This window comes from Malaclemys terrapin, chromosome 25, assembly GCF_027887155.1.
Source record: "Malaclemys terrapin pileata isolate rMalTer1 chromosome 25, rMalTer1.hap1, whole genome shotgun sequence".
Lineage (NCBI taxonomy): Eukaryota > Metazoa > Chordata > Testudines > Emydidae > Malaclemys > Malaclemys terrapin.
In genome coordinates, this window is record NC_071529.1 from 9426619 (window position 1) to 9449885 (window position 23267).

The 23267-nt window shown below is 58.8% G+C and overlaps 3 protein-coding genes across 3 annotated transcripts in view; all 3 read left to right on the forward strand.

Annotated features, from left to right (window-relative positions):
* The first annotated feature begins 526 nt into the window (after positions 1–526).
* Positions 527–5349, forward strand: LOC128829276 (peptide YY-like). Its single transcript, XM_054014613.1, has 4 exons — positions 527–801; positions 3337–3524; positions 4544–4624; positions 5217–5349. The coding sequence occupies exons 2-4, from the start codon at positions 3337–3339 to the stop codon at positions 5239–5241; spliced, it is 294 nt and encodes a 97-aa protein (XP_053870588.1). The 5' UTR covers positions 527–801; the 3' UTR covers positions 5242–5349.
* Positions 5350–13204: 7855 nt separating this feature from the next.
* Positions 13205–19474, forward strand: LOC128829300 (pancreatic hormone-like). Its single transcript, XM_054014668.1, has 4 exons — positions 13205–13269; positions 14704–14891; positions 15050–15122; positions 19256–19474. Exons 2-3 carry the CDS (start codon positions 14704–14706, stop codon positions 15111–15113), a joined length of 252 nt encoding a protein of 83 aa, XP_053870643.1. The 5' UTR covers positions 13205–13269; the 3' UTR covers positions 15114–15122; positions 19256–19474.
* Positions 19475–20892: 1418 nt separating this feature from the next.
* The window catches only part of MPP2 (MAGUK p55 scaffold protein 2), a 45661-nt gene continuing 43286 nt past the window's right edge, over positions 20893–23267 (forward strand). The window contains exon 1 of the mRNA XM_054014626.1: positions 20893–20961. The gene's annotated coding sequence lies outside the window, so the exon portion shown is untranslated. The remainder of the gene's footprint in view (positions 20962–23267) is intronic.

Genomic DNA, 23267 nt, shown 5'->3' on the forward strand with positions numbered 1-23267 from the left:
CGTCTATCATCCCAATTCCTTCCTTCCATTGTCTTCTATCTCTCTCTACAGATGTTGTCGTGTGGTCGGTCCTGCCTGAGTGACCCCCTTACAGATCGGGCCTTTCACACTCTGCCCACGCCATCGCCCAACCAGAATCGCTTCACCCACCACTGAAGTGCAGCCACCGCTGGGCTGGAACACGGCGGCTGTTTATCAGCGCTACATAACAGTTTGGGACAGGGCGTGAGGATCCAGCGGGGATGACAGTGGGAATCTGATGCAGAGAAGATGTGGGGGGTTGGCCAGGACACTGGGGCTAGCCCCCCGACTCTGCCAGGGGATCCCGAATGAATCTCAGTGCTACACCCCCCCTGGACTCCTGAGTCCAAACACTGTAGCACCCCCACCCTCTCCTGTTCCGATCCGTGCCCGCCCGCAGCACCCAGCCACGGTGGAGTCAGTCCCACCGCAGGCTCCAACCGTCTCTCTCCCCCCACCCCGTGTCCTTTACAAAGGGAAACTTATCAGCCAGTCTCCCCGGGACTCAGCCCAGTGCCCCCTCCCTTGGCATGGCCCCTGCTCTCCTTGGGGAGGCACCAGGAGTGGCTGATGGCAGCACATTGATCAGCGAATGCTGGGGGGGGGGAGAGGGTGAGGGAGGAGCCTTCCTCCTTCCTTACTTCCCCAAGCCAGCAAGGCTATAAAGCGCAGGCAGAACCGTACGAGCAGCAAGAGGGACTGGAAGCTCCCGGTTCTCCCATCGCATCCGGCTGACGCCCGCAGCTCTCTCCACCTCCTGCACCCCGACGCCTGCCCACGGTGAGTAGCTCGGCCAGGGGCTTAGCTTGGGGCCAGACGCTTCCCCTGGAGGTGGGAAGCTGGGGGGGGGACACAGGTTGCCCCCTGTCAGGGCTAAGCTGAGCAAAGAGGGAGGTAGTGGGTGGCGGCATGGCCTCCCCAAGGGAAGCAGAGAGACCCCCATTGTTTGGGGCCATCCCAATTCGACTGGGCAACGGGGTGGGGGTCGGCCCCACGGCTCTCACTCCCATCAGCTTCCGGGGCAGGGACGGCTGTGGGAGTTACTGGCCAAGCAGCGTGGGAATGTGCAGCGCCTGGCACTCTGGGGTCCTGGGCCGTCTAGGTGCTACCGTAATACACCTAATAATGTGCAGCGCCTGGCACGCTGGAGTCCTGGGCCATCTAGGTGCTACCGTAATACACCTAATAATGTGCAGCGCCTGGCACTCTGGGGTCCTGGGCCTCCTAGATGCTACCGTAATTAACGTAATAATGCACAGCACCTGGCACTCTGAGTCCTGGGCCATGCCTAGGGCGCCTAGATGCTACCGTAATACACCTAATAATGTACACCACCTGGCACAACGGGGGTGTTGGGCTGTGCTCAGGGCTAGCACAATACAAATCATAATAATAAGGAAAGCCCGGGGTGGAGGGAACGGGGGTGACTCCTAAAGAGGAGGGTTTGAGGGGCATCTTGCTTTCCCTCCCCCTCCCCACCCCGAAATCTCTCCTGCTTTGGGTCTCAGTTCGCTATTCCCCGTGTCTGATGAGCGAGGGGGGCTGTCAGCGGAGGGCGATACAGCCTCTCGGGTGGTGGTGGTGGTGGGGGGTGAGTATCCGTCTCTTCACATTTCCAGGAAAGTGGGTCAGGGGAACATCTAGACGGATTTTGCGCTCACTAAAGGGAAATAAGCGTGAGTTCAGCCCTGCCGTAAGGCCCTTAGAATCAGTGGGGTGAAGCCTGCCTCTGCCGAGTTTCTTTTAAACACTTGATTTCAGCGCCATCGTCTAGAACCACGGGGGGGCTTAGAAACAGCCCTCGTAGCACAGCGCTCGGCCGGTGTAACATAATGGGCGACTGATGCCATAGGACATTGTCACAGCAGGTGCATTCTAGTGCCGCGTCTGGCTAGGATGCAAAGCAATTCTGGTTATGGACATGCAGAGGCTGCCTCTGACCGAGCATGGAGTGCCCCCCCCCCCCGCCCCTTTTACAGTAGGTCATCCGCAGAGAAACACAGCACAGAGAGACCCGCTCCGAATGTACATCGCACACACATCCAATAGCACTACATAGCTAGCGAACAGCCATCCGGCTTCGTGTGCAGTGGGCACAGACACAAAAGGGCCCCGTCTCTTTTATCTGTACAGCTCCAGGCGTGCAAAGCGTCTGACAGAAATAACACTGCGACTCTACGGCTGCACACAGAATAATCGGTGTGTATTTAGACCAGTGTAACTCACTCTCTTCTGTGGCTGATTTGCAGCGGCGTACCTGAGCTCAGCGTCTGGTCCTAAATGCGGCGTTCGTCTCTGTAAGCCTGGGTGCATAAATGAAGGCATACGGTGCTCTGGAGTCTAGCTTCAAAGCGCTATGCCAAAGATCAGTGTATTGGTATTCATCCCCCTGTAACACAGATGGGAAATAGAGGCTGACCTTCGCTGCACTGGTGTAAAGTCGGCAGTAATGCCCTGGAAGTTAATGCTGTGACGGTGGCATAGGTGACAGCAGAATCAGGCTGTTAGCGTTAACAGCTGCTGTGTTCCACCCCAGAGCTGGCTGCTTTGGGGTGGTGGAAAAGTGACTTGTTTATGGGATGCCAGAGGGAGCCGGGCACTTCATTCAGGCTCCTTTAAAACCTCAGCTTTCTATGCGGTGATACAGCAGGCCAAATTCACCTCTTGGGAGGAGACTTCCGCCCAGGACGTGCTAACCTGTGGGGATGAACCTCAGGCCCTGTGTGGAACCGCAGGTCAGGAATCGGAAGGGGGAACAGACTCAGTCACTCAGCTGCCCTGTGCATTTGCAGGGGAAGAACAGGACCAATGGGTTGTCCCCCTTCTTGGTACATGGAAATGTCCCCTGGGCTGGAAGTCTCAGAGGACGAGCAAGCAGTCCTCTAAGGAACTGGGAAGGATCAGCATCCCATTAGGGGATGGGGCATGATTGAAGCTGGACAGCCATTCCTATTGTTATTTGTAGGATAGCAACCAAGGGCAGGCTCCCGAGAGGCAGGACTTCCAATCGAAATAGACACACAGAGGGTGGGAGGGGAAAGAGGCACCCGGAAGGAAAGTGACTTGCCCAAGGTCACCCAGCAGGTTGGTGGCAGAGCCAGGACCAGCACCCAGCTCTCCTGATTCCTACGCGGGTGCCCCGTGCCCTACACCACACTTTCAGGACCACTTTTATTGTATCCTCGGACGGGCAGCAACCCCTTCCCCATAGAAACGCAGCTGTCAGGGTGTTTCCCCATGTTGCACAGCCGGGGGCAGTGGAGAGGGTGGAAGGGGTGATGTCTATATTCACCCCTTTTTTTGCCCCGCTCTCAGATGGTCGCCTCTGTGAAGCTCTGGCCCATGCTGGTTGCCGTGACCCTCTGTGTGCTGTTCTGCTTGGGGGCGCTGGTGGAGGCCTACCCCCCGAAACCAGAGAACCCCGGAGACGACGCCTCCCCGGAAGAAATGGCCAAATACTTCTCCGCCCTGCGGCATTACATTAACCTAGTGACAAGGCAGCGGTGCGTGTGTGCGGGTTGGGCTGTGCACGCGTTTATGTGTTGTGCACGCCTTGGGCAGGCGTGTCTGGACACCGTTTGTGCCCGAGTCTGCGTTTGGGCCGGTGCGGGTTTCTGTACGGGTGTGTGTTTGGGCACGTGGGTGTTTGTGCTCTGCACGTGGGTGTGTTTTGGCTGGGCAGGAATCTCCCTGGGTTTTGTGCAGGAGAGTCCGTGTTTGTGCCCAGGGGTTGCCGTGTCGGGGGCCATGTTTGTGTACAAGCACGAGTGTCTCTGCACAAGTCTGCGCTCTGGGGGTGGTTGTGCGTCTGTGTGTCTTTTTGAGCACGGGCAGTTATGCACAAATGTGGGAATTGGTGCACGACGTTGCCTGGGTTTTTCCCCCGTGTGGGTGTGTGTCTGAATGGGGCAGGCGTTTATTCCCCGAGCCCCCGGTCCCAGCCAGATCTGGGTCTGCGGTGTCATTCCCGGCTCCGTGTTCTCACTCCAGCGAGAATCGTGAGTTTCATTCTCCCTCTGCCCTGGATAATTTCCCAGCGTAGCCTGTGGAAGAGGTAGTCTGCTGGGTCCCCCAGCCCCTGGGGGGTCCTTGGGGGAGCACAGCGAAAATGGCAGCCATGAAACGGCACATTAGGCACCAGCTTCATCAACACAGTTTGCCCCGTGGGGGCCTGTTAGCCAGGGGCTAATACTCACTAATTGCAAATGCGAGGGGGCTGCTTGAAACCCTCCTCTGCCAGGCCCCTCCCTTACACATCCCCCCCACCCAGCCCCTTCCACACACTAAGATACCCCCCACTGCCCTCTCCACACACTCACACCCCCCTTGCACACTCAGACACCCCCCATGCCTGGTGCCCCCCCTCCCTGCATCCTGGCACACTCCACTCTCACTGATGCCGTCTGCCCCCCATCTGTGCCCCTTCCCGCCTTTCCGAGTAGCTGGGGAGAGGCTGGACTCTGGGGCCTCCCTCCACCAGGCCACATCCGTGAACCCTGTGCTCTGTTTAACTGCTCCCCAGGTACGGGAAGAGATCCAGCCCAGAGGCCCTGATGTCCGAGCTGATCTTCGGGGACAGCAGCGACCACACCGGCAGATCGCGGTGAGCGCGCCCCTGGCCTCTGGGGTTCCCTTCGCTACAAAGTCGGCGCTCCCCCCACACACACACTCCCGGGTGGCAGGGGATGCACTGGGGCCAAGTCCATGCTGTCGTCCGAGTGCCCCCCATTGTCCTACACCACCCCTGGTAACCGGCCGCTTGTGGGACCCTAGATCTGAGTGGAGATCTGGAGCCGATGGTCCTTAAGGGCTGGATCAACCCCCACCCCTTTCCCAGACCGGACCCCCCGCCCAGTGAGGGGACTTGGAATCCAGATTCGAACTCCATGGCTCGGGTCCTACATGAGTGGTACAGGTTTGGGGGGAGGCTAGGCTGGGGTACAGGGAGGGGTGGTCCCCGTATGCCCCAACCCCTCCCAACCCCCAGGCCGGCCCTGCCCTCCCCGTAGGCTGGGGGAAGTGTATCCCAGTGGCAGCATTGGGGCGGGGGGGCTGCCATGAGCAGGGGGGGTCAGCGACTGGCTGCTCTGTGGGGCGGAGGGAGAGACAAGGATAAGGCTGAGGGGGCGGGTGGGGGGTGGGGGGGGCTCTGCCTGCTGTTGTCCCAGTGTCTAACTCCCCACTCTCTCCGGCAGGTACGAGGACTCCTACCTATGGTGACGGGCTGCCCCCTCCCCGCCCCCCACGGCCTCTTTTTAAATGTTCCCAAGTCTTCTGGTGTCATTTGCGTTTTTAATTGAGCCCTGAGGAGCTGGAAATCTCTCTGCAAAGAAGGTCTTCCCTCCTCCCCCCCCACCCCCTTTTCCGGCCCCCTCCCCAACCCCACCGCAGCCCCCTCCGAGGCACCGAGACCTCCCCCCGCCCCCCGTACAGCACCTGGAGAGGCCGCACCACAGTGCCTGAGGACAGCCCGGTGCTAAGGACGCCCCCCCACGGCGTGGGTCACAGGGATGGATGTGGGTCTGGGGGGTGGGGCGGGGCGGGGGGCCTCTCTGGGTTGTCGTTGTAATGATGTCTGTGTGCCGTGGCCACTCTGAGCAGCTGGATCCCGACCCCTCGTTGTCCCCCCGAATCGGGTTGATTTTATTTTGTACGTCATTTATATACATATATTTCCAGTGGAGTCTCTGAACTCTGCCTCCATAATAAAGAGCAAGTTGAACGGAAACCACCGACGCCTAGAGTGTTTCTGTCTCTCCCCAGCAAAGGCCGCAGGGCCGGGAACCCGGGGGTAGAAGAAAGGTCAGATGGGTGGAAGGGCTGGACGGGGGCTGTCACGTCCCACAGCACCAACCTATTAACAGAGAGAGAGAGAGAGAGAGATGGGTATGTATGGGGAGTGAGGGGTAGATAGAGAGATTAGATAGGTGCCTATGGAGATGGATGCATGCGGATAGACAGACAAATAGGGGGATGGCTAGATAGATTAAATGGGCTTGTAGGGCATCGATGGATCTGGGGTTGGGTAGGTAGATGGGTGTGTAGGGGGATAGATGGATCTGGGGCTGGGTAGGTAGATGGGTGTGTAGGGGATAGATGGATCTGGGGCTGGGTAGATAGATGGGTGTGTAGGGGATAGATGGATCTGGGGCTGGGTAGATGGATGGGCGTGTAGGGGGATAGATGGATCTGGGGCTGGGTAGGTAGATGGGTGTGTAGGGAGATAGATGGATCTGGGGCTGGGTAGATAGATGGGTGTGTAGGGAGATAGATGGATCTGGGGCTGGGTAGATAGATGGGTGTGTAGGGGCATCGATGGATCTGGGGCTGGGTAGGTAGATGGGCGTGTAGGGGCATCGATGGATCTGGGGCTGGGTCGGTAGATGGGTGTGTAGGGGGATAGATGGATCTGGGGCTGGGTAGGTAGATGGGCGTGTAGGGGGATAGATGGATCTGGGGCTGGGTAGATAGATGGGTGTGTAGGGGGATAGATGGATCTGGGGCTGGGTAGATAGATGGGTGTGTAGGGGATAGATGGATCTGGGGCTGGGTAGATAGATGGGTGTGTAGGGGGATAGATGGATCTGGGGCTGGGTAGGTAGATGGGTGTGTAGGGGATAGATGGATCTGGGGCTGGGTAGATAGATGGGCGTGTAGGGGATAGATGGATCTGGGGCTGGGTAGGTAGATGGGTGTGTAGGGGATCGATGGATCTGGGGCTGGGTAGATAGATGGGTGTGTAGGGGGATAGATGGATCTGGGGCTGGGTAGGTAGTTGGGTGTGTAGGGGATAGATGGATCTGGGGCTGGGTAGATAGATGGGTGTGTAGGGGGATAGATGGATCTGGGGCTGGGTAGGTAGTTGGGTGTGTAGGGGATAGATGGATCTGGGGCTGGGTAGATAGATGGGTGTGTAGGGGGATAGATGGATCTGGGGCTGGGTAGGTAGATGGGCGCGTAGGGGGATAGATGGATCTGGGGCTGGGTAGGTAGTTGGGTGTGTAGGGGACAGATGGATCTGGGGCTGGGTAGATAGATGGGTGTGTAGGGGGATAGATGGATCTGGGGCTGGGTAGGTAGATGGGTGTGTAGGGGGATCGATGGATCTGGGGCTGGGTAGATAGATGGGTGTGTAGGGGGATAGATGGATCTGGGGCTGGGTAGGTAGATGGGTGTGTAGGGGGATAGATGGATCTGGGGCTGGGTAGGTAGATGGGTGTGTAGGGGGATAGATGGATCTGGGGCTGCGTAGATAGATGGGTGTGTAGGGGGATAGATGGATCTGGGGCTGCGTAGATAGATGGGTGTGTAGGGGATAGATGGATCTGGGGCTGGGTAGGTAGATGGGTGTGTAGGAGATAGATGGATCTGGGGCTGCGTAGATAGATGACGTGCCCCTCTGAGTTCTGAGCCCTGCGGTTGAGCTCGCGTCACGTGTTCCGCTTCTTCTCTGCAACCACAAGCGCTAGAAACATACTTACTGTTAATAATAGCTGCATTTCATCACATGACTCCAGCAGCTGGGGCTTTAAGAGAGGCACCAGCGCTTGTGAGGTCTGCAGTGAAAGTGTGGGAGTTGGAGACACTGATCTGACCTCCTGCTCTCCATGCCCCCAATGTTGCCATTGTCAGCTGTGACCCAGGTGCCGTCTGCCAGTGTCCCCGACTCCGAGAGCTCAACGATCACCAGTCAGGCCCCCGAAATCCCAGGACCGTCTCGAAAAAGCACGAGACTTTTAACCAAAACACGAGCTGTGGGATCGGTTGGTTCGCTTGCTGAGCCCGCGTGTCGCCCTCATGTCACGTTTCCGTGGCTTTCTCTTAACCGTAAGGTCTAAAAACGGCCTTTTTTGGTACTATGAAAGCGGAGATTTTCTCAGCATCCCTGGACTCCAGCCGCGCAAGATTCGGCAGCGCTGTCCCTCCCTGGGAGGTTGTGATGCCGGAGAGTCAGGGCCCCAGAGGGTGTGGCACAAACTGGTCCTGCCCCGCAAGTCCTTACAGTCTAAATAGCTAAGGCAAAGGGGAGACAGAAGCCTGGACAGGGGAAACGACTTGCCCAGGGTCACCCTGCACATCCGTGATAGCAGGGCCGTCCTTAGGATTTATGGGACCCTATGCGGTATTATTAAACTGGTGCCACACGCCCGACGGCAGCCCGGGCTCGCATGTGTATTTAGATAAGAGTGGTCCTTAAGGATTTATTTAAAAAACGATGTCTGACGCTCCAAGCATTTAAGGCTAACGTGGTATCCTCAGATTGTGCATCTAAAAATCTATGCAAGGGGTTTTTTTTAGAGATGGAATTTTATCATCTTTAGCCACTCACTAACGAAGTATTTTTAAAGCAAATTTGAAACGAAAGGTCCTGTAGACTAGCATGTTCTGAGTAAATATCGCAGTCACGCACACGTGTTTTGGTCAGAAACGGACAGTGTGTCCCTGGGGGTTGGCACATGCTTGTTAAATGGCTTCATTACCACTGAATGGCTCTTTCACAGTTTCAGCGTTGAGTTAATAGGGCTGGCAGGCTGGAGGCGTTTTCACTCTGAAATGACTAGATCCCCTCCAGAGGCAGCCTCAGGTGTGGGGGGAGCCTGCAGGAAGGGTCAGAGCAGGGCTAGGAAAAGGGGGTGATGGGGGGTGGAGGCTAAGCCCTAGGGGTGCCCCACACCCCAGGCTCAGGCCTGGACATCTGCCCGTGCGCTTCCTCCTTGTGGGGCCGTGGCCTTTAGCTGCCCACGGCAGAGCAGCATCCCATGGCAGGGTGTGTGTGTGTGTGTGTGTGTTGGTTGTACCTCCCCCTTCCGTTGGTGCAGGGTTCGACCTCGCTGAGCGCCAGCCACGTGGGCGTGCAGAGGACAGGGAAAGGAGAGAAACATGCAGCCCATGGCCCCCCGCTCACGGGGGGTAGTTACAGCCCCTCCCGCCCCACAGATTTTCGGGAGGAGTCGTGTCCCCGGATTTGGCTTTGTTCCACGCTGGGCACTGCAGAGGGGTGGTCGCCCCGCTCCGGCCCTGGAAGGGTACAAGCCCTGGGGATGGCTGCAGCTCTGAGAGCTGGGCTGGCTAAATAAGGGCCCCGCTGGCCCTTATAAGAGGGCAGGGGGCCAGGAGCAGGCAGTCCCCCTATAGCTGAGGAGGGAGATGCACCCAGTAAAGGGGACTGGAGTGGAGCAGGGCTGGGGAAAGGCCAGAGGAGCTGGGAAGCTCCAGGCCAGCAACTCCCCAGGCTGAAGGGCCCTGTACAAGGCCCCTGGAGGTACTGGGTTGCAGGGAAAGGCAGCAGGTCAAAACCTCCCTTGCCTATGATGACTGGCTTATACAGACTGCAATCGGCCCCAGTGAAAGGGGGCTAGATGGTGACTGGCAGTAGCCCATAGGCTGAGGCAAGGTGGGAATAGAGGGTGGGGGGTTCTCCAGGGAGGGGAGACCCAGATCTGTGGGGTATTGCCTGGAGGGGCAGCACCTCAGGTAAAAGGGCACCAGGGTCCTGGGAGGGACACGGGGGGCAAGCGGGACATTGGCCTGCAGAGGGCGCTCCAGACCTGGAAACAGAGCTAATTCCCAGGAACCAGCAGGAGGCGCCGCTGGGGTGAGTCGCGCACTGTCACAGGCACCAGCCCCACTTTTCGTAGCTTGAAGGGACCACGCTGTGATGGAGCGGGACCTCCTGCATCATCCAGGCCCCAGAGCGGCCCTGGATTAATTCCCGGCTGGACCAGACCAGATCTTCCAGAACAGCGTCCACGCAGGATTCGTAAACTGCCAGCGATGGAGAATCCACCACAGCCCTGGGGACGTTGTTCCAATGGTCAGTTACCCTCCCTGGAAACAACTTCTTGCCAGTCTGAATTGGTCCAGTTTTGACTCCCAGCCATGTTAGACCTTTGCCTGCTCGACTGCAGAGCCCGTTATCAACGTGTGGCTCCCCCTGGAGGTACGGATGGGCTGGGATAGTCCCCCCCACTTCACCTTCTCTTTGCTCAGCTAAAGAGAGGGACTCCAGGAGCTCCAGCATTATAATCTCGGACCCCCCTCCAGTTTGCTGGCGTCCTTGAATTGTGGGCCCCGGCACTGCACGCAGGATTCCAGCCGTGGTTGCACCAGCTCCAAACCCAGAGTTTCCACGGCCCTCGGCCTCCAACACCCAAATCTGGGCCCGCCGGGTCTGACTCTGCGGGGGCCGGGTTTCCCCAGCCCCTGGGAACGGTCACCGCGCCCCTGGCCTGGCTGCGGGCTCCCAGGTCTGCCCGGGCTGTGACTAGCCTGGGGTGCCACCTGCTGGAGGAAAGTGCCCACTGACGGATTCCAGGTTCCTTCTGCAACTGCTGGCTATCGAATCCTGCGTGCTGATGTGGTCGCCCCATCTCAAAAAAGATGTATTGGAATTGGAAAAGGTTCAGAAAAGGGCAACAAAAATGATTAGGGGGATGGACCGGCTGCCGTATGAGGAGAGATGAATAAGACTGGGACTTTTCAGCTTGGAAAAGAGACGGCTAAGGGGGGATATGATTGAGGTCTATAAAATTATGACTGGGGTGGAGAAAGTAGACTCATAGACTCATAGACTTTAAGTTCAGAAGGGACCATTATGATCATCTGGTCTGACCCCCTGCATGATGCAGGCCACAAAGCCGTCCCTGCCCTTTCCCTTGACTCTGCTGATGAAGTCCCCAAAACCTGTGGCTTAGAGACTTCAATTAGCAGAGAATCCTCCTGCTAGCGATCCCTGCCCTATGCTGCGGAGGAAGGCGAAAAACCTCCAGGGCCTCTGCCAATCTACCCTGGAGGAAAATTCCTTCCCGACCCCAAATATGGCGATCAGTAAAACCCCGAGCATGTAGGCAAGAGTCTCCAGCCTCACCCTCATTAGCCATTATACTATTTACCTGCCATGGCACGGTATTCATTTGACTAAAATCATGTTTTTCCATTAAACCATTCCCTCCATAAACTTATCTAGCTTAATCTTAAAACCAGACAGGTCCTTCGCCCCCACCATTTCCCTCGGAAGGCTGTTCCAATATTTCACCCCTCTGACCGTCAGAAATCTTTGTCTTATTTCAAGCCTAAACTTCCCCACGGCCAGTTTATATCCATTCGTTCTCGTGTCCACATTAGTACTGAGCTGGAATAATTCCTCTCCCTCCCTGGTATTTATCCCTCTGATATATTTAAAGAGAGCAATCATATCCCCCCTCAGCCTTCGTTTGGTCAGGCTAAACAACCCGAGCTCCCTGAGTCTCCTTTCATACGACAGGTTTTCCATTCCTCTGATCATCCTAGTGGCCCTTCTCTGTACCCGTTCCAGTTTGAGTTCATCTTTTTTAAACATGGGAGACCAGAACTGCACACAATATTCCAGATGAGGTCTCACCAGTGCCTTATACAACGGAAGCAGCACCTCCTTATCCCTACTAGATATACCTCGCCTAATGCATCCCAAGACTGCATTGGCTTTTTTCACCGCCACGTCACATTGTCGACTCATAGTCATCCTGCGGTCTACAAGGACCCCGAGGTCTTTCTCCTCCTCGGTTACTTCTAACCGATGCGTCCCCAGCTTGTAACTAAAATTGTTGTTAGTCATCCCTAAATGCATCACCTTACCCTTTTCACTATTAAATTTCATCCTATTTCTGATACTCCAATTCACAAGGAAGTGTTATTTACTCCTTCTCATAACACAAGAACCAGGGGGCACCAAATGAAATGACTAGGCAGCAGGTTTAAAACAAACAAAAGGAAATATTTTTTCACACAACGCACAGTCAGCCTGTGGAACTCCTTGCCAGAGGATGTTGTGAAGGCCAAGACATTAACAGGGTTCAAAAAAGAACTAGATAAGTTCATGGAGGATGGGTCCATCAATGGCTATTAGCCAGGGTGGGCAGGGATGGTGTCCCTAGCCTCTGTTTGCCAGAATCTGGGAGTGGGCAACAGGGGATGGATCACTTGATGATGATCTGTTCTGTTCATTCTCTCTGGGGCACCTGGCATTGGCCGCTGTTGGAAGACAGGATACTGGGCTAGATGGACCTTTGGTCTGACCCAGTGTGGCCATTCTTACGTTCTTCTCTCCTCCTGCACTGGGGCTTGCTGCAGAGTCCCATTTGCCAGGCTGTCTCTGACGGAGACCAGCGGGGCTTCCCCTGGGGCTTTTGTTTTATTCTAAGGTAATGTAATCTATGGCCCCACTACCCCCTGCCTGTCCCCCACCCCGAGCCTTAATTGACCGGTCTCTCCATGCACATGCAGGGAAGCTCCCACGTGGGCTGAGCACGCTGGGGGGAGAGACCCCTCTGCAAACACAAGGCCCCTTGGGTCAATGAAGCAGCTGAGTGAGGGGGCTGGTGGTGGGAGCAGGGGATGGGACATCAGGACTTCTGGGTTCTAGGCCGGGCTCTGCTGCTGACTTACCGGGTGGTCTTGGGCCAGACACCTTCTGGCCCATCCTGGGTACCTTGTCGGTCCCCTTCTCCCCGGTGAAAGGTCTGGACCCCTCGTCCCCCTTGGCTCTCGGAAGTCGGTGGGAGCAGGCAGCTCTCTGCAGGGGGCTGGGAGGGTCGACTGACCTGGTGAAATATTAACCCCACCTCCCCAGGCGCTGAACAATGGGCACCTGTTCCCACACAGGAGCCTGTCATGGGGGCCCCCCGCCTCTGCATGGGAGCTCGCCCTTCCCAGGTGAGTGGGGTCCCAGAGCTGGGCTGGGGGAGGAGAGGGGGCACATTGGGGTGTCTCCAGTGGCCCCTCCCCCAGGGAGATGTCAGGGCAAGTCCGCCCTTAGCACATCATCGCAATGGGCATCTTCTGGAGAGCTGAGATCCTCTCCCAGCCGGAGACCCCCGCAGAGCCCAGATCTCACCCCTTGGGGGCATGGGGATCCTGGATCGCCCTGTGTCTGTCTGTGGGGCGCCCCCTTTATAGCTCCTGGTTCCTCCCCAGAGTTAAGCAAAGGGAAGAAACAGCCACCATGCTAGGGAGACTGCTTGGGGAGGGGGGACTTCGACCCACTGCCCGGCAGGGGTGGGCGACGCGAGCGGAGGGTGACATCAGAGCATCTGCCCAGAGCGGGGAAGCGATGACGCAGGGACAGGCGGAAGGTGGGGGCTTGGGGGGGTGTAAGGGGAGATATAAACCTCCGGAGCTGGCTCCGGCAGTGCAGACCGCGGAGGGACTCAGCCAGGCCACCAGCACCCCTGTGTCGCACTGCACCTCTGCACCGCACCCCGTTGGATCAGGGTAAGAACACGGGGCTGGGACTTGGGGCGCGGGGGGATTCAGTGGGAGGGAGGAATGGGTCCCTGCCCTCTCCTCCCCGACATGCAGCGGGCAAGCCTGCCAGCACCCAGCGTTGGTGCCCTCTGCCTAGGGCAGGGGAGCGTATCTGCGTTCGTGCCGTACAGCGCCATGCACATCTGTGGCACAAACGCCCCATAGTTCTGGGGAGTGCCCTGGGATTCCCGGGGCTGGGAGGTGGAGGACTGGCTCGGGGGGTCTCCCACACCCTCTCTCAGTACCAGTGCAGGAAGAGCAGAGGGCGGATTTGGGGCAGCAGGGCTGGGGGCGTTGCTTGCCAGAGTGCCAGTAGCTGGTGGGTCCTGGCGGGAGGGTTGGCTGCCTTCGGACACAAAACGTGACGTTTCCCCCCTGGATAGATAGAGGGAGCGGCAGGGGTTTGGGATCTGGAGCCTGGGGGATGGAAATGTCTGTGTGTGTGGTGCTGGGTGTCTGGCCAGGTCTGTGTGAATGGGCGAGTGTGTCTGTGTGCGTGTGAGCATGCGTGTGTCGGCATGTCTGAATGTACGTGTGTACGGGTGTTGGCGTGCGCATCCCAGCGTGCAAGCATGAGGGGACGCACGTCTGTGAGTGGGGGTGCGAGCACAGATGTGAGCAGGGGCAGATAGCTATGCGTATGCCAGCGACTGCAAGTATTCCCTTGTGTACTTGCGTGTGTGTGTCTGTGTCTGCATGCACATACACGGACGGCTGGGCGTGTGTGTGCGCGTGTAGTGGTGAGCGCACGGCAAGTGCGTGCAGTCACGAGCCCAGGGCGCACGTGAATGGTTGTGCGTGCGCTCACGAGTACAGGGCATGCGTGTGCATTTCCCACACAAGCCAGCACCATCTCCTGACAAATCAGGCACCCTCCGGTGCTCTCCTCCTCCAGGGCTCGCTGGCACGTCCTCCAGCCGCACCGCCTCCCAGTGGCCTCCCTGAGCCCTGCTGATTCCCCTGGGGCCGGCCGCCACCCCTGGAGTAGTCGAGAAACCCAAAAGCTCGCCCCCTCCCCCCCCTGTTGTCCTGGGGTCCTACCGGCGTCTCTGCTGGGGCCGGCCCTCTCCTCCCTGCCCCCATGGCATCCACCGCAGCCGTTTCTATGGCAACGCGGCTGGATCCCCCTCTCCCCCGTCGCCAAGGACCCCTTGAGCAGCATGGCACGAGCTCGCCCCGCTCCTCTCCACCTGCCTTTGCCTGTCCCCACGCTGGCACTGCCAGCCCGGCACTCTCCACGCTGGGGCCCCATTCAGCCTGTCTCTCTCCTCCCCCTGGGTGGTGTCCATACCCCGGCTCTCTCTCCCCAGCCCCGCGCTGGCCTCCCCTCCAGTCCCAGCCCACTCGGGGGGCTGTCGCCTCGTCTCACCGGCTCACGCTCTCCCTTCTCTCCTCCCCCAGATGGTCGCCCCCTGCAGGCGCTGGGCTTCCCTCTTCTCCCTCACCTGCTGCGTGGCCCTGCTCCTGGGGCACCTGGGCAGCGCTGCCCCCTCGCACCCCAAGTACCCCGGGGACGATGCCCCCGTGGAGGACCTGGTCCAGTTCTACAACGAGCTGCAGCAGTATCTCAACATGGTCACGCGGCCCAGGTAAGTGGCTCGGCTAAGCCGGGGGTAGTCGTCTGCGCGCCTCTGGCCTGGCCTCCCGGACGGACGGGTTTCCCAGTCCCAGCCCACGGCCCTGTCTCCCCTAGGGCCATCTCCGAAGCAATGACTGGCTGCATGCTTTTCTCCCCCGCCCCCCCTAGATACGGCAAGAGATCCAGCAGCCGGATGCTCTGCGGAGACCCCTATGACCCCTCTGGATGCTAAACCCGCCAGGTAAGATCTGTTCTGGGAAGGAGCTCAGGAATGGGGCATGTGTGCCTACTTGTTCATCTGTTACCGTCCGGTGACTGGCAGACCAGTAAGCCAGTAAGGGACGCCCTTCCCGGCAGCCCCATCCCACATCAGGGGGCAGCCGGAGCTGCGGTCTGTGGTGTTGGTGAGTCAGAGGGATTCGCTATCCTCTGAGCTCCTACAGAACACGGCGCGGCGCTAGGGGGCGCTGTGATCCTGGAGGGGCTGGTTTTTGGGTGGGGCATACAAGCCAGGCCCCAACCAGGTGGCCAGGTTCCGAGCTGGGCGATCACCTTCTGCCTCCCTGTGAAATTTCTGGTGATCGTGTTCTTCTTCACCTCCTGCTCTAATCTGTTGTGCGGCAGGAGCTGTGGAGAACTGGCCACCTTCCACCCCAGAGGCAGCTGCATTTCAGCAAGGGGTGGGGACAGAGACGAGGGCAGGAGGGGCTGGTTCCAGATCAGTTACTTTGCTGGAGGACGAGTTGTCTGGCTGGTACCGAAGTCACTCTTGTGAGGGTGTCTCTGTCCGGCTTTACGAGAGTTCCTGGGCTTTTGCTCTGTCTCCCTGCCCTGCTCGGAGCCCCGTTCTGACCCCAGCTCACAGCGCACCGGATGCCTGCAACAGGCCTTGGTTGTGGGGGGCAGCGGATGCACGGGAGAGGTTGGGGGGGGGGGGCTCAGAGCTCTGTAGTTGCAGGAAATATCACGGAGAGGTTTGGGGTGTGCTGGAATGGGCAGCAGCGTGGTGAGAGCAGGGGGCTGGGAGTCTCAGGACTCCTGGGTTCTATTCCCAGCTGTACCACTGGGCTGCTGTGTGACCTTGGGCAAGTCACTTCCCTTCTCGGGGCCTCAGTTTCCCCATCTCTACGGTGGGGATATCGATACTGTTGAGCCTCCAGGATCGTTGTGAGGCTGCGTTGATGCCTGTTTGCAAAGCGCCCGGATAACCCCCGGAAAAAGTGCTACATAAAGACAGTGTTATGCCCAAGGGCTTAGGAACATGGGCGGGGCGGGGGCCTTCGCATTCAGCGTTCCCACTGTGCCCACTAGGTGGCACTGACAGACCATGTCTCTAGGGTTGGCATCGCGCCCTCTGTGTGAGGAGGGAGCTGAAGGGGCCGCAGAGGAAGGAGACCAGGCCCCAGCTGCTGAACAAACCCTGCTCCCTGTTCAGCCTTACGGGGCCAGGTGTGGGGCTTTCCCCCGGGAAAGAACCGTGACGCAAGGCTAAAATCAGAGCGTTGAAACGGACATGGCTCCTCAGCGGCATCATGGAGCAACCCCTGCAACCAGGGCCGGCTCCAGGGTTTTGGCCGCCCCAAGCAGCCAAACAAACAAACAAAAACCAAAACAAAACGAAAAAAGCTGCGATCGCGATCTGCGGCAGCAATTCGGCGGAAGGTCCTTCGCTCCGAGCAAGAGTGAGGGACCGTCCGCTGAATTGCCGCCGAACAGCTGGACGTGCCGCCCCTGTCCGGAGTGGTCGCCCCACGCACTTGCTTGGTAAGCTGGTGCCTGGAGCCGGCCCTGCCTGCAAGTGGGAGGGTTTGAGCAGCAGCGCTGGTACCCTCTCCTGGGCACTTCTCCCAGCGGCCTGGGTGGTCAGTTTCAGGCTGTCTGGTCAGTGTCATTGACTGAGTCTCAGGAACTAGCAGAAGCTTGTCCTGTTTGGGCTGAATCGGCTGCAGGGGAATATCCTCTCTCCCTCTCTCTCTCTCTCTCTCTCTCTCTCTCTCTGTGTCCTATATCCACCCACCCCTCCCTCTACCTACCCACCCATCCATCCCTCACTATCCCTTACCCATCCCTCCCTCCCTCCCATACCCACCCACCATCCACCCACCCCTCCCTTTACCCACCCACCCATCCCTCTACCTACCCACCCACCCATCCCTCGCTATCCCATCCACACCTACCATCCAGCCACCATCCAGCCATCCCTCACTATCCCATATCCACCCACCCACCATCCATCCCTCGCTATCCCTTACCCATCCCTCCCTTTCTCCCATACTCACCCACCCACCCACCATCCATCCATCCCTCACTATCCCATATCCATCCACCCATCCATCCCTCGCTATCCCATATCCACCCACCCACCATCCATCCCTCGCTATCCCATATCCACCCACCCACCATCCATCCATCCATCCCTCGCTATCCCATATCCACCCACCCACCCATCCCTCGCTATCCCATATCCACCCACCCACCATCCATCCATCCATCCCTCACTATCCCATATCCACCCACCCACCATCCATCCCTCACTATCCCATGCCCACCCACCCACCATCCAGCCATCCCTCGCTATCCCATACACACTCATCCCTCCATCCCTTGCTATCCCATACCAACCTGCCATCCCTCCCTCTCCCATACACATCCATTTGTTCCTTTCTCCATCCCAAGATCTTAGTAGGCTCCTCAGTCTAGCTCTATAAACTCCACAAACTCTTCTCATTAAATAAGGGGGGAGGGAATGAAAATATTGTGGCGAGCGCTCGGTTGGGTTGAGAAGCGAGGAGCGGCCCGAGGACGGTGGAGGAAGCGTCTCTGCGGCGGGGCGGCCGTTGGCGTGTTAGTAACAGAGGGTGGAGCTGGGGGCGAAGCCTCTTTACAGGGGTCCTGGCTTCTGCCTGCACTTGCCCAGCGTCACACCTGCCCCACCAGAACCTCCTGCAGCCCTACAGCCCCCAGGGAGGGGGGCTGCTGCTCTGAGGTGGTGGCCGGGGCTCGGGGGGGCCCAGCAGAGCATTGGACCTGCTCACACTTGGGAGGAGGGGACAAGATCCCTCCTGTAATTCCCATTTCCATGTCTCCATCTAGGGGCAGCCCCCAGGGACAGCAAGCCCTGTTGCTTCCAGCCAAGGGATCATGCCTTTAGCTCGCGTGGGAGGGGGCTGAAGGTCTGGGCTGCAGTCCCCAGTCACACCCTGGGAGCTGGCTCGGTACTAGGGTGACCAGATAGCAAGTGTGAAAAGTCGGGACAGGGGGTGGGAAGTAATTGGCGACTATATAAGAAACCCCCCCAAATATCTGGACTGTCCCTATAAAATCAGGACATCTGGTCACCCTAGGTGGCACTGAGCTGCTGTTTTCCTGTTTGTTTTATGGCAGTGCCTAGATGCTTCCACCCAGGCCTGGGTTCTGAGGTGCAAGGCGCTGTACAGACCCAGCCAGAGACAGCTGATCGGTTCAGCAGACCCGTCAAGCGGATGGGTTTCCCCATTGCGGTTGGCTGCGGCGGTGGATGTGAGAAGCGGCAGGGCAGAGAGGTCGTAGGGCATAAGGAATCCAAATCCCACTTCCTAAGACATATGATTTGTATCCCCAGGCTTGGACCAAGTGCTGGACTCACACACCCCAAAACCGTGGTGCTCTAGCCCGGTGGTTCTCAAGCAGGGGCACATGTACCCCTGGGGGTCCGCAGAGATCTTCCAGGGGGTACAGCAGCTCATCTAGATACTTGCCTAGTTTTACAACAGGCGACATAAAAAGCACTTAGCGATGCCAGTACAAACTAAAATGTCGTACAATGATTTGTTGATATGGCTCTGTAGTCTATACACTGAAATGTAAGGACAATATTTATATTCCAGTGGATTTATTTGATAATTACATGGTAAACACGAGACAGGCAGCAATTTGCCAGTACTAGTGCGCTGGGACATGTTTGTATTTTGACGTCCGGTTTTTGTAAGCAAGTAGTTTTTAAGTGAGGTGAAACTTGGGGGATGCAAGACCCATCCGCCTCCTGCAAGGGGGACGGCAGTCTGGAAAGACATTTACACAAGCAGCGCGGGGGGGGGGACCCTGACCTGCATGAATCAGGAGACCTGCCGGGTCCTGGATACAGCTGGGCACCGTCCTCAGAGAGCTGCTCTGGGGGTCCTGGGACATGAGTGGGGGGAGGAGCAGAGGAGAGGAGGAGACGGTTTGGGTGCAGGGCAAGTATCGATCTCTAACCCAGGCTAAGCCGTGGGACTCTTGGCTGGAGAGTTTTGGGGTTGTGACTCCCCTAAGCTAACAGGTGGCTCTTTATCCTGGACAGGAAGTGGTGCTGACTGGGTCCCTGGGATCCTAACTGAGTCTTTTTGATCATTTCAGGGCGTGATCCTGAGCGGAAGCCACCTTGGGGCAAACAGGAAAAGGCCCCGGCGCTGATCCCTCTGTGATTCTCCTCTCTTCCCCCCCCTCCTGTGCCCCCCGGGGCCGCCTGCTTCAAAGTCAACCAACACCACAGCTGCCACTGTCTCTCTCTGTCCCTTGGTTCCTGGGTAGACTAATGTGAATAATGATCAGCACAATAAATCTGGGTGTAAGTCACCATCGGTTTGCTGCTGTTTGATCTGGAGTGAGGGGAGTGCAGACACCCAGTTGTGTGGGTGGAGGCGGGCGGGGGGGGACAGCACGGCTGTGGGGTGTCAGGGGTTGGGACATCCTGATGGCTGGGGTGTGCGTGTGTCTGTGTGTGTGTGTTTGTGCATTCACAGGGGGGGCCTGCTGAGATTCGAATCACCAGGGATGGGGGTTGCTGGGGGGAGGGAGCGTGGAGCCAGCATCTGCTTGGCAGGGGTGAATGACCAGGGGGCAAGAGGGGTATCACTGAGGCCCAGGGCAGCTGTATGAGAGGGGGAGGAACGGGCTGGTGAATGGTCCCACAGCAGGGTGACCTCCGTGGGAGCAAGCCCCTGTACTTCCCTGGGGTAGGAGAGAATCCCCCCCCCCACACTCAGTGCCTGGAAGGTCTGGTCCCATTACACTGGCACATGGACCCTGGTGTGTGTGTGTGTGGGGGGGAATGGAATCCAGGCCCTAGAGCCTCCCCATGAGGAAATCCCTTCCCCGGCCTTTGTCTGGACCCACAGCCCCACACCTCCCCGGCGCCTGCCGAGCACCCCAGCTGGTGAGCAGGCTCCTGGTGCCCCCCCAAGTACCCAGGGCAGGGGCAGGCAGAGGGGCAAGGAGTAGGGTAGGGCTGATTGTGGGGAACCTCTGGTAATATCCTCCCCACCTGAGCCAGTCCTGAGGCCCGTGCCTGTCCATGTAAACGGTGTTTGTGGGGGGGGGGGAGGGGGGGAGGGAAGGGGCACACCTTCATTGAGATCTCAAAGCGCTTTGTGGGCAGGAATGATCAGCGCTTCCCTGCCAATTCTGGGAGGGAAAGGAGCCGATCCCCTCCCCGTTCACTCCTTTGCGTTCCTGTTCCCCCATTCACCCACCCTCGATGGACCCTCTGCTCTCCTATCCCCCCATTCACTCCCCCGCTTCCCATTCACTCATCCAGCCGCATCCCCTTCATTCTGACCCCACCACGCCTTAGGGCCCATCCGATCCCACAGCCTTAGCCCGGCCTTGGCTCTGCCCTTTGCCTCAGCCCCTAAAAAATGACCCTGGTGCTCTTTCAAAATGGTCTATTGGAAACAGCCCCTCCCTTGCACCCTGCTTCCCCCCCAGTTTGCAGGAGATAACTGATGCCCCCTACAGCCCCTGCTGGCTCAAGTCAGATCTGCAAGGGAGGGGAGCAGATCAGGTTATTCACACACCCGGCTGATCTTAGACGTAGACTGGGGTCTCTGGAGCCCCGGTTGAAACCCACTGGGTTGAAACGGACCAGCCGCCAGCTCGGTCCCCGGCTCGCTGGTGGGACCCAGCCAGCTCCTTTCCAGCGGCGTTGCTGCTTTAAGAGCCCCAGAGGCAGCGCGGAGACTGGCAAGCGAGCGGCAGGAGCGAAGCGAGCCCAGCACCGCCCCGCCGCGCAGCGCCGCGCATCCCAGCGAGCTCGGGGCCTCGGAGCAGCGCCGCCGGGGCAGGTAAGAGCCCCCGCCCCCTTGCGGGATCCGGGAGCAGCTGCTAAACTGACCTCTCCCCCCGCCCTCCCCAGGGCTGCTGTTGGGGTCCCCCTTTGATGTGCAATGAAGCAGAGACTCAGGGCTGGAAGGGACCTCAGGAGGCATCTAGTCCAGCCCCCTGCTCCAGGCAGGACCAATCCCCACTCCATCAGCCAGTTTCAGCCACCTGAGAGGGTCAGTTTCAAACCTCCCCCCCCGCCCCCCCCCCCGTTTCCACGCCTGGATCCCTGCCAGGAGAAGTGCCTCCTTGCTCCGCCAGCCGGGCGCTGGGCGAGACCGGGTGGTTTCAATAGGTGCCCAGCGAGCTGCGTCTCTGACCATCTTCCTCGCCTCCCCCGGGGGCAGCCAGCTCCCCGGATCCCCTTGGCTTCTCCTCCCCTCTGGCCAGGGCTTAATTTGTAATGAAAGAGGCGCCCCGGGGCTCAATCAATTTTTTCTTTTTACATTCATAACTGATGCAGCAGGCCCAGAGGTGCCGGGGCTATGAACTGCCAAGCCCAACATGGCCCCGGGGCCCTGAAGGGCCTGGCCCAGAGGTGCCGGGGCTCTGAACTGCCAAGCCCAGCAGGGCCCCGGGGCCCTGAAGGGCCTGGCCCAGAGGTGCCGGGGCTCTGAACTGCCAAGCCCAGCAGGGCCCCGGGGCCCTGAAGGGCCTGGCCCAGAGGTGCCGGGGCTATGAACTGCCAAGCCCAGCAGGGCCCCGGGGCCCTGAAGGGCCTGGCCCAGAGGTGCCGGGGCTATGAACTGCCAAGCCCAGCAGGGCCCCGGGGCCCTGAAGGGCCTGGCCCAGAGGTGCTGGGGCTATGAACTGCCAAGCCCAGCAGGGCCCCGGGGCCCTGAAGGGCCTGGCCCAGAGTGGCCCCGGGGCCCTGAAGTGCCCGGCCCAGAGGTGCCGGGGCTATGAACTGCCAAGCCCAAATTAAGCCCCGCCTCTGGCTTTGTGTGGGCTGCAGAATTCCTACTATTGCGGGACTCATCTCTTGGATTTGTTGGCACTGATTTTTTTTTTGAGGAGGGGGCAGTGAGGGAGGGGTCATGGATTTTATTTTCTCCGCTGGTGGATTTCACTCCCCCAGCTGTGTCCCTCCCCAGGTAAAGATGCGAATTTCAGCTTCCGGCTGTGCGTCGCTTGGGGCATGTCGAAGAGCAACATGTTGTTACGTAATAATCAAAGTAGCTGCTTTCTGAATGGGTTGGGGGGGTGTTACTAGCTCTTGGTTTGAGTCCCCCCTTGCCCCGCAAGCTGGGGGGGGGTGTCGGTGGGTTTCACATCATGAACCAATTGTGAAGTTTGACGTCTCAGCTGCCGGGCTGTGGGACCCGAGGTTCCGCATGAGAGCAAATGACCTGGGTGGTATCAAGATTGGGTGGGGGCGGGGTTCCGAGGGGTGAGCTCACTGCCAGTCACTCCCACCCACGCTGCTCATCGCCACCAGTTTGGGACCCGCGGGTGCTGAAGAATGGCTGGATTCAGCAGGGCTGCCCATCTGGGCCCGGCTCAATCAGTAGCTTTGTTCACCACGTCCGCCCCGCAGAACGGCCCTGCGTCGCTCGCAAGCTGGTACTCTCCAAGTGGGTCCAAAGAAGACGCTCCCTTGCTCAGCTTGTCTCGCTCGTATCCTGGGACCACTGCGCTGACATCTGTCCGTCAGAAACATCTGCCCCCGGCCTATGGTTAGAGGCGAGGCTGCGGGGTGGCAGAGAGGCAACGTGGAAGAAATGAAACGCAATGAGAGATGGGCAGTGGAAAGCCACCAGGCCGGATTCCCCACGGCCGCGCAGTGTGTGCTGTCCTTTACCCGCGTGCAGAGAATATCACCGGGCAGTGTTTCGCCCCTGTGCTGCGACAAGGGGCAGCGCACTGAAGAACCGGGCCCCGGAGCCCAGCTGCGGCCTAGGCAGCGTGGCCCTGAGAACTGGCTGAGGAGGATGTGGTGGGAGCCTGTAGATTCTCCTCAGACAGTGTTGTCAGTTCAGGGAGTGCTGAGCTGGGAGGCAGGATCCCCCTGTCACCACCAAGTGCCTCTTAGATCAGGGCTGGAGTCTGTCAGGGGAGCGCTGTGTGTGTGTGTCAGGGGAGCGCTGTATGTGTGCATGTGTGTGTGTCAGGGAGTGCTGTGTCTGTGTGTGTGTCAGGGGAGCGCTGTATGTGTGCACATGTGTGTGTGTCAGGGGAGCGCTGTGTCTGTGTGTGTGTCAGGGGAGCGCTGTATGTGTGCACATGTGTGTGTGTCAGGGAGCGCTGTGTCTGTGTGTGTGTCAGGGGA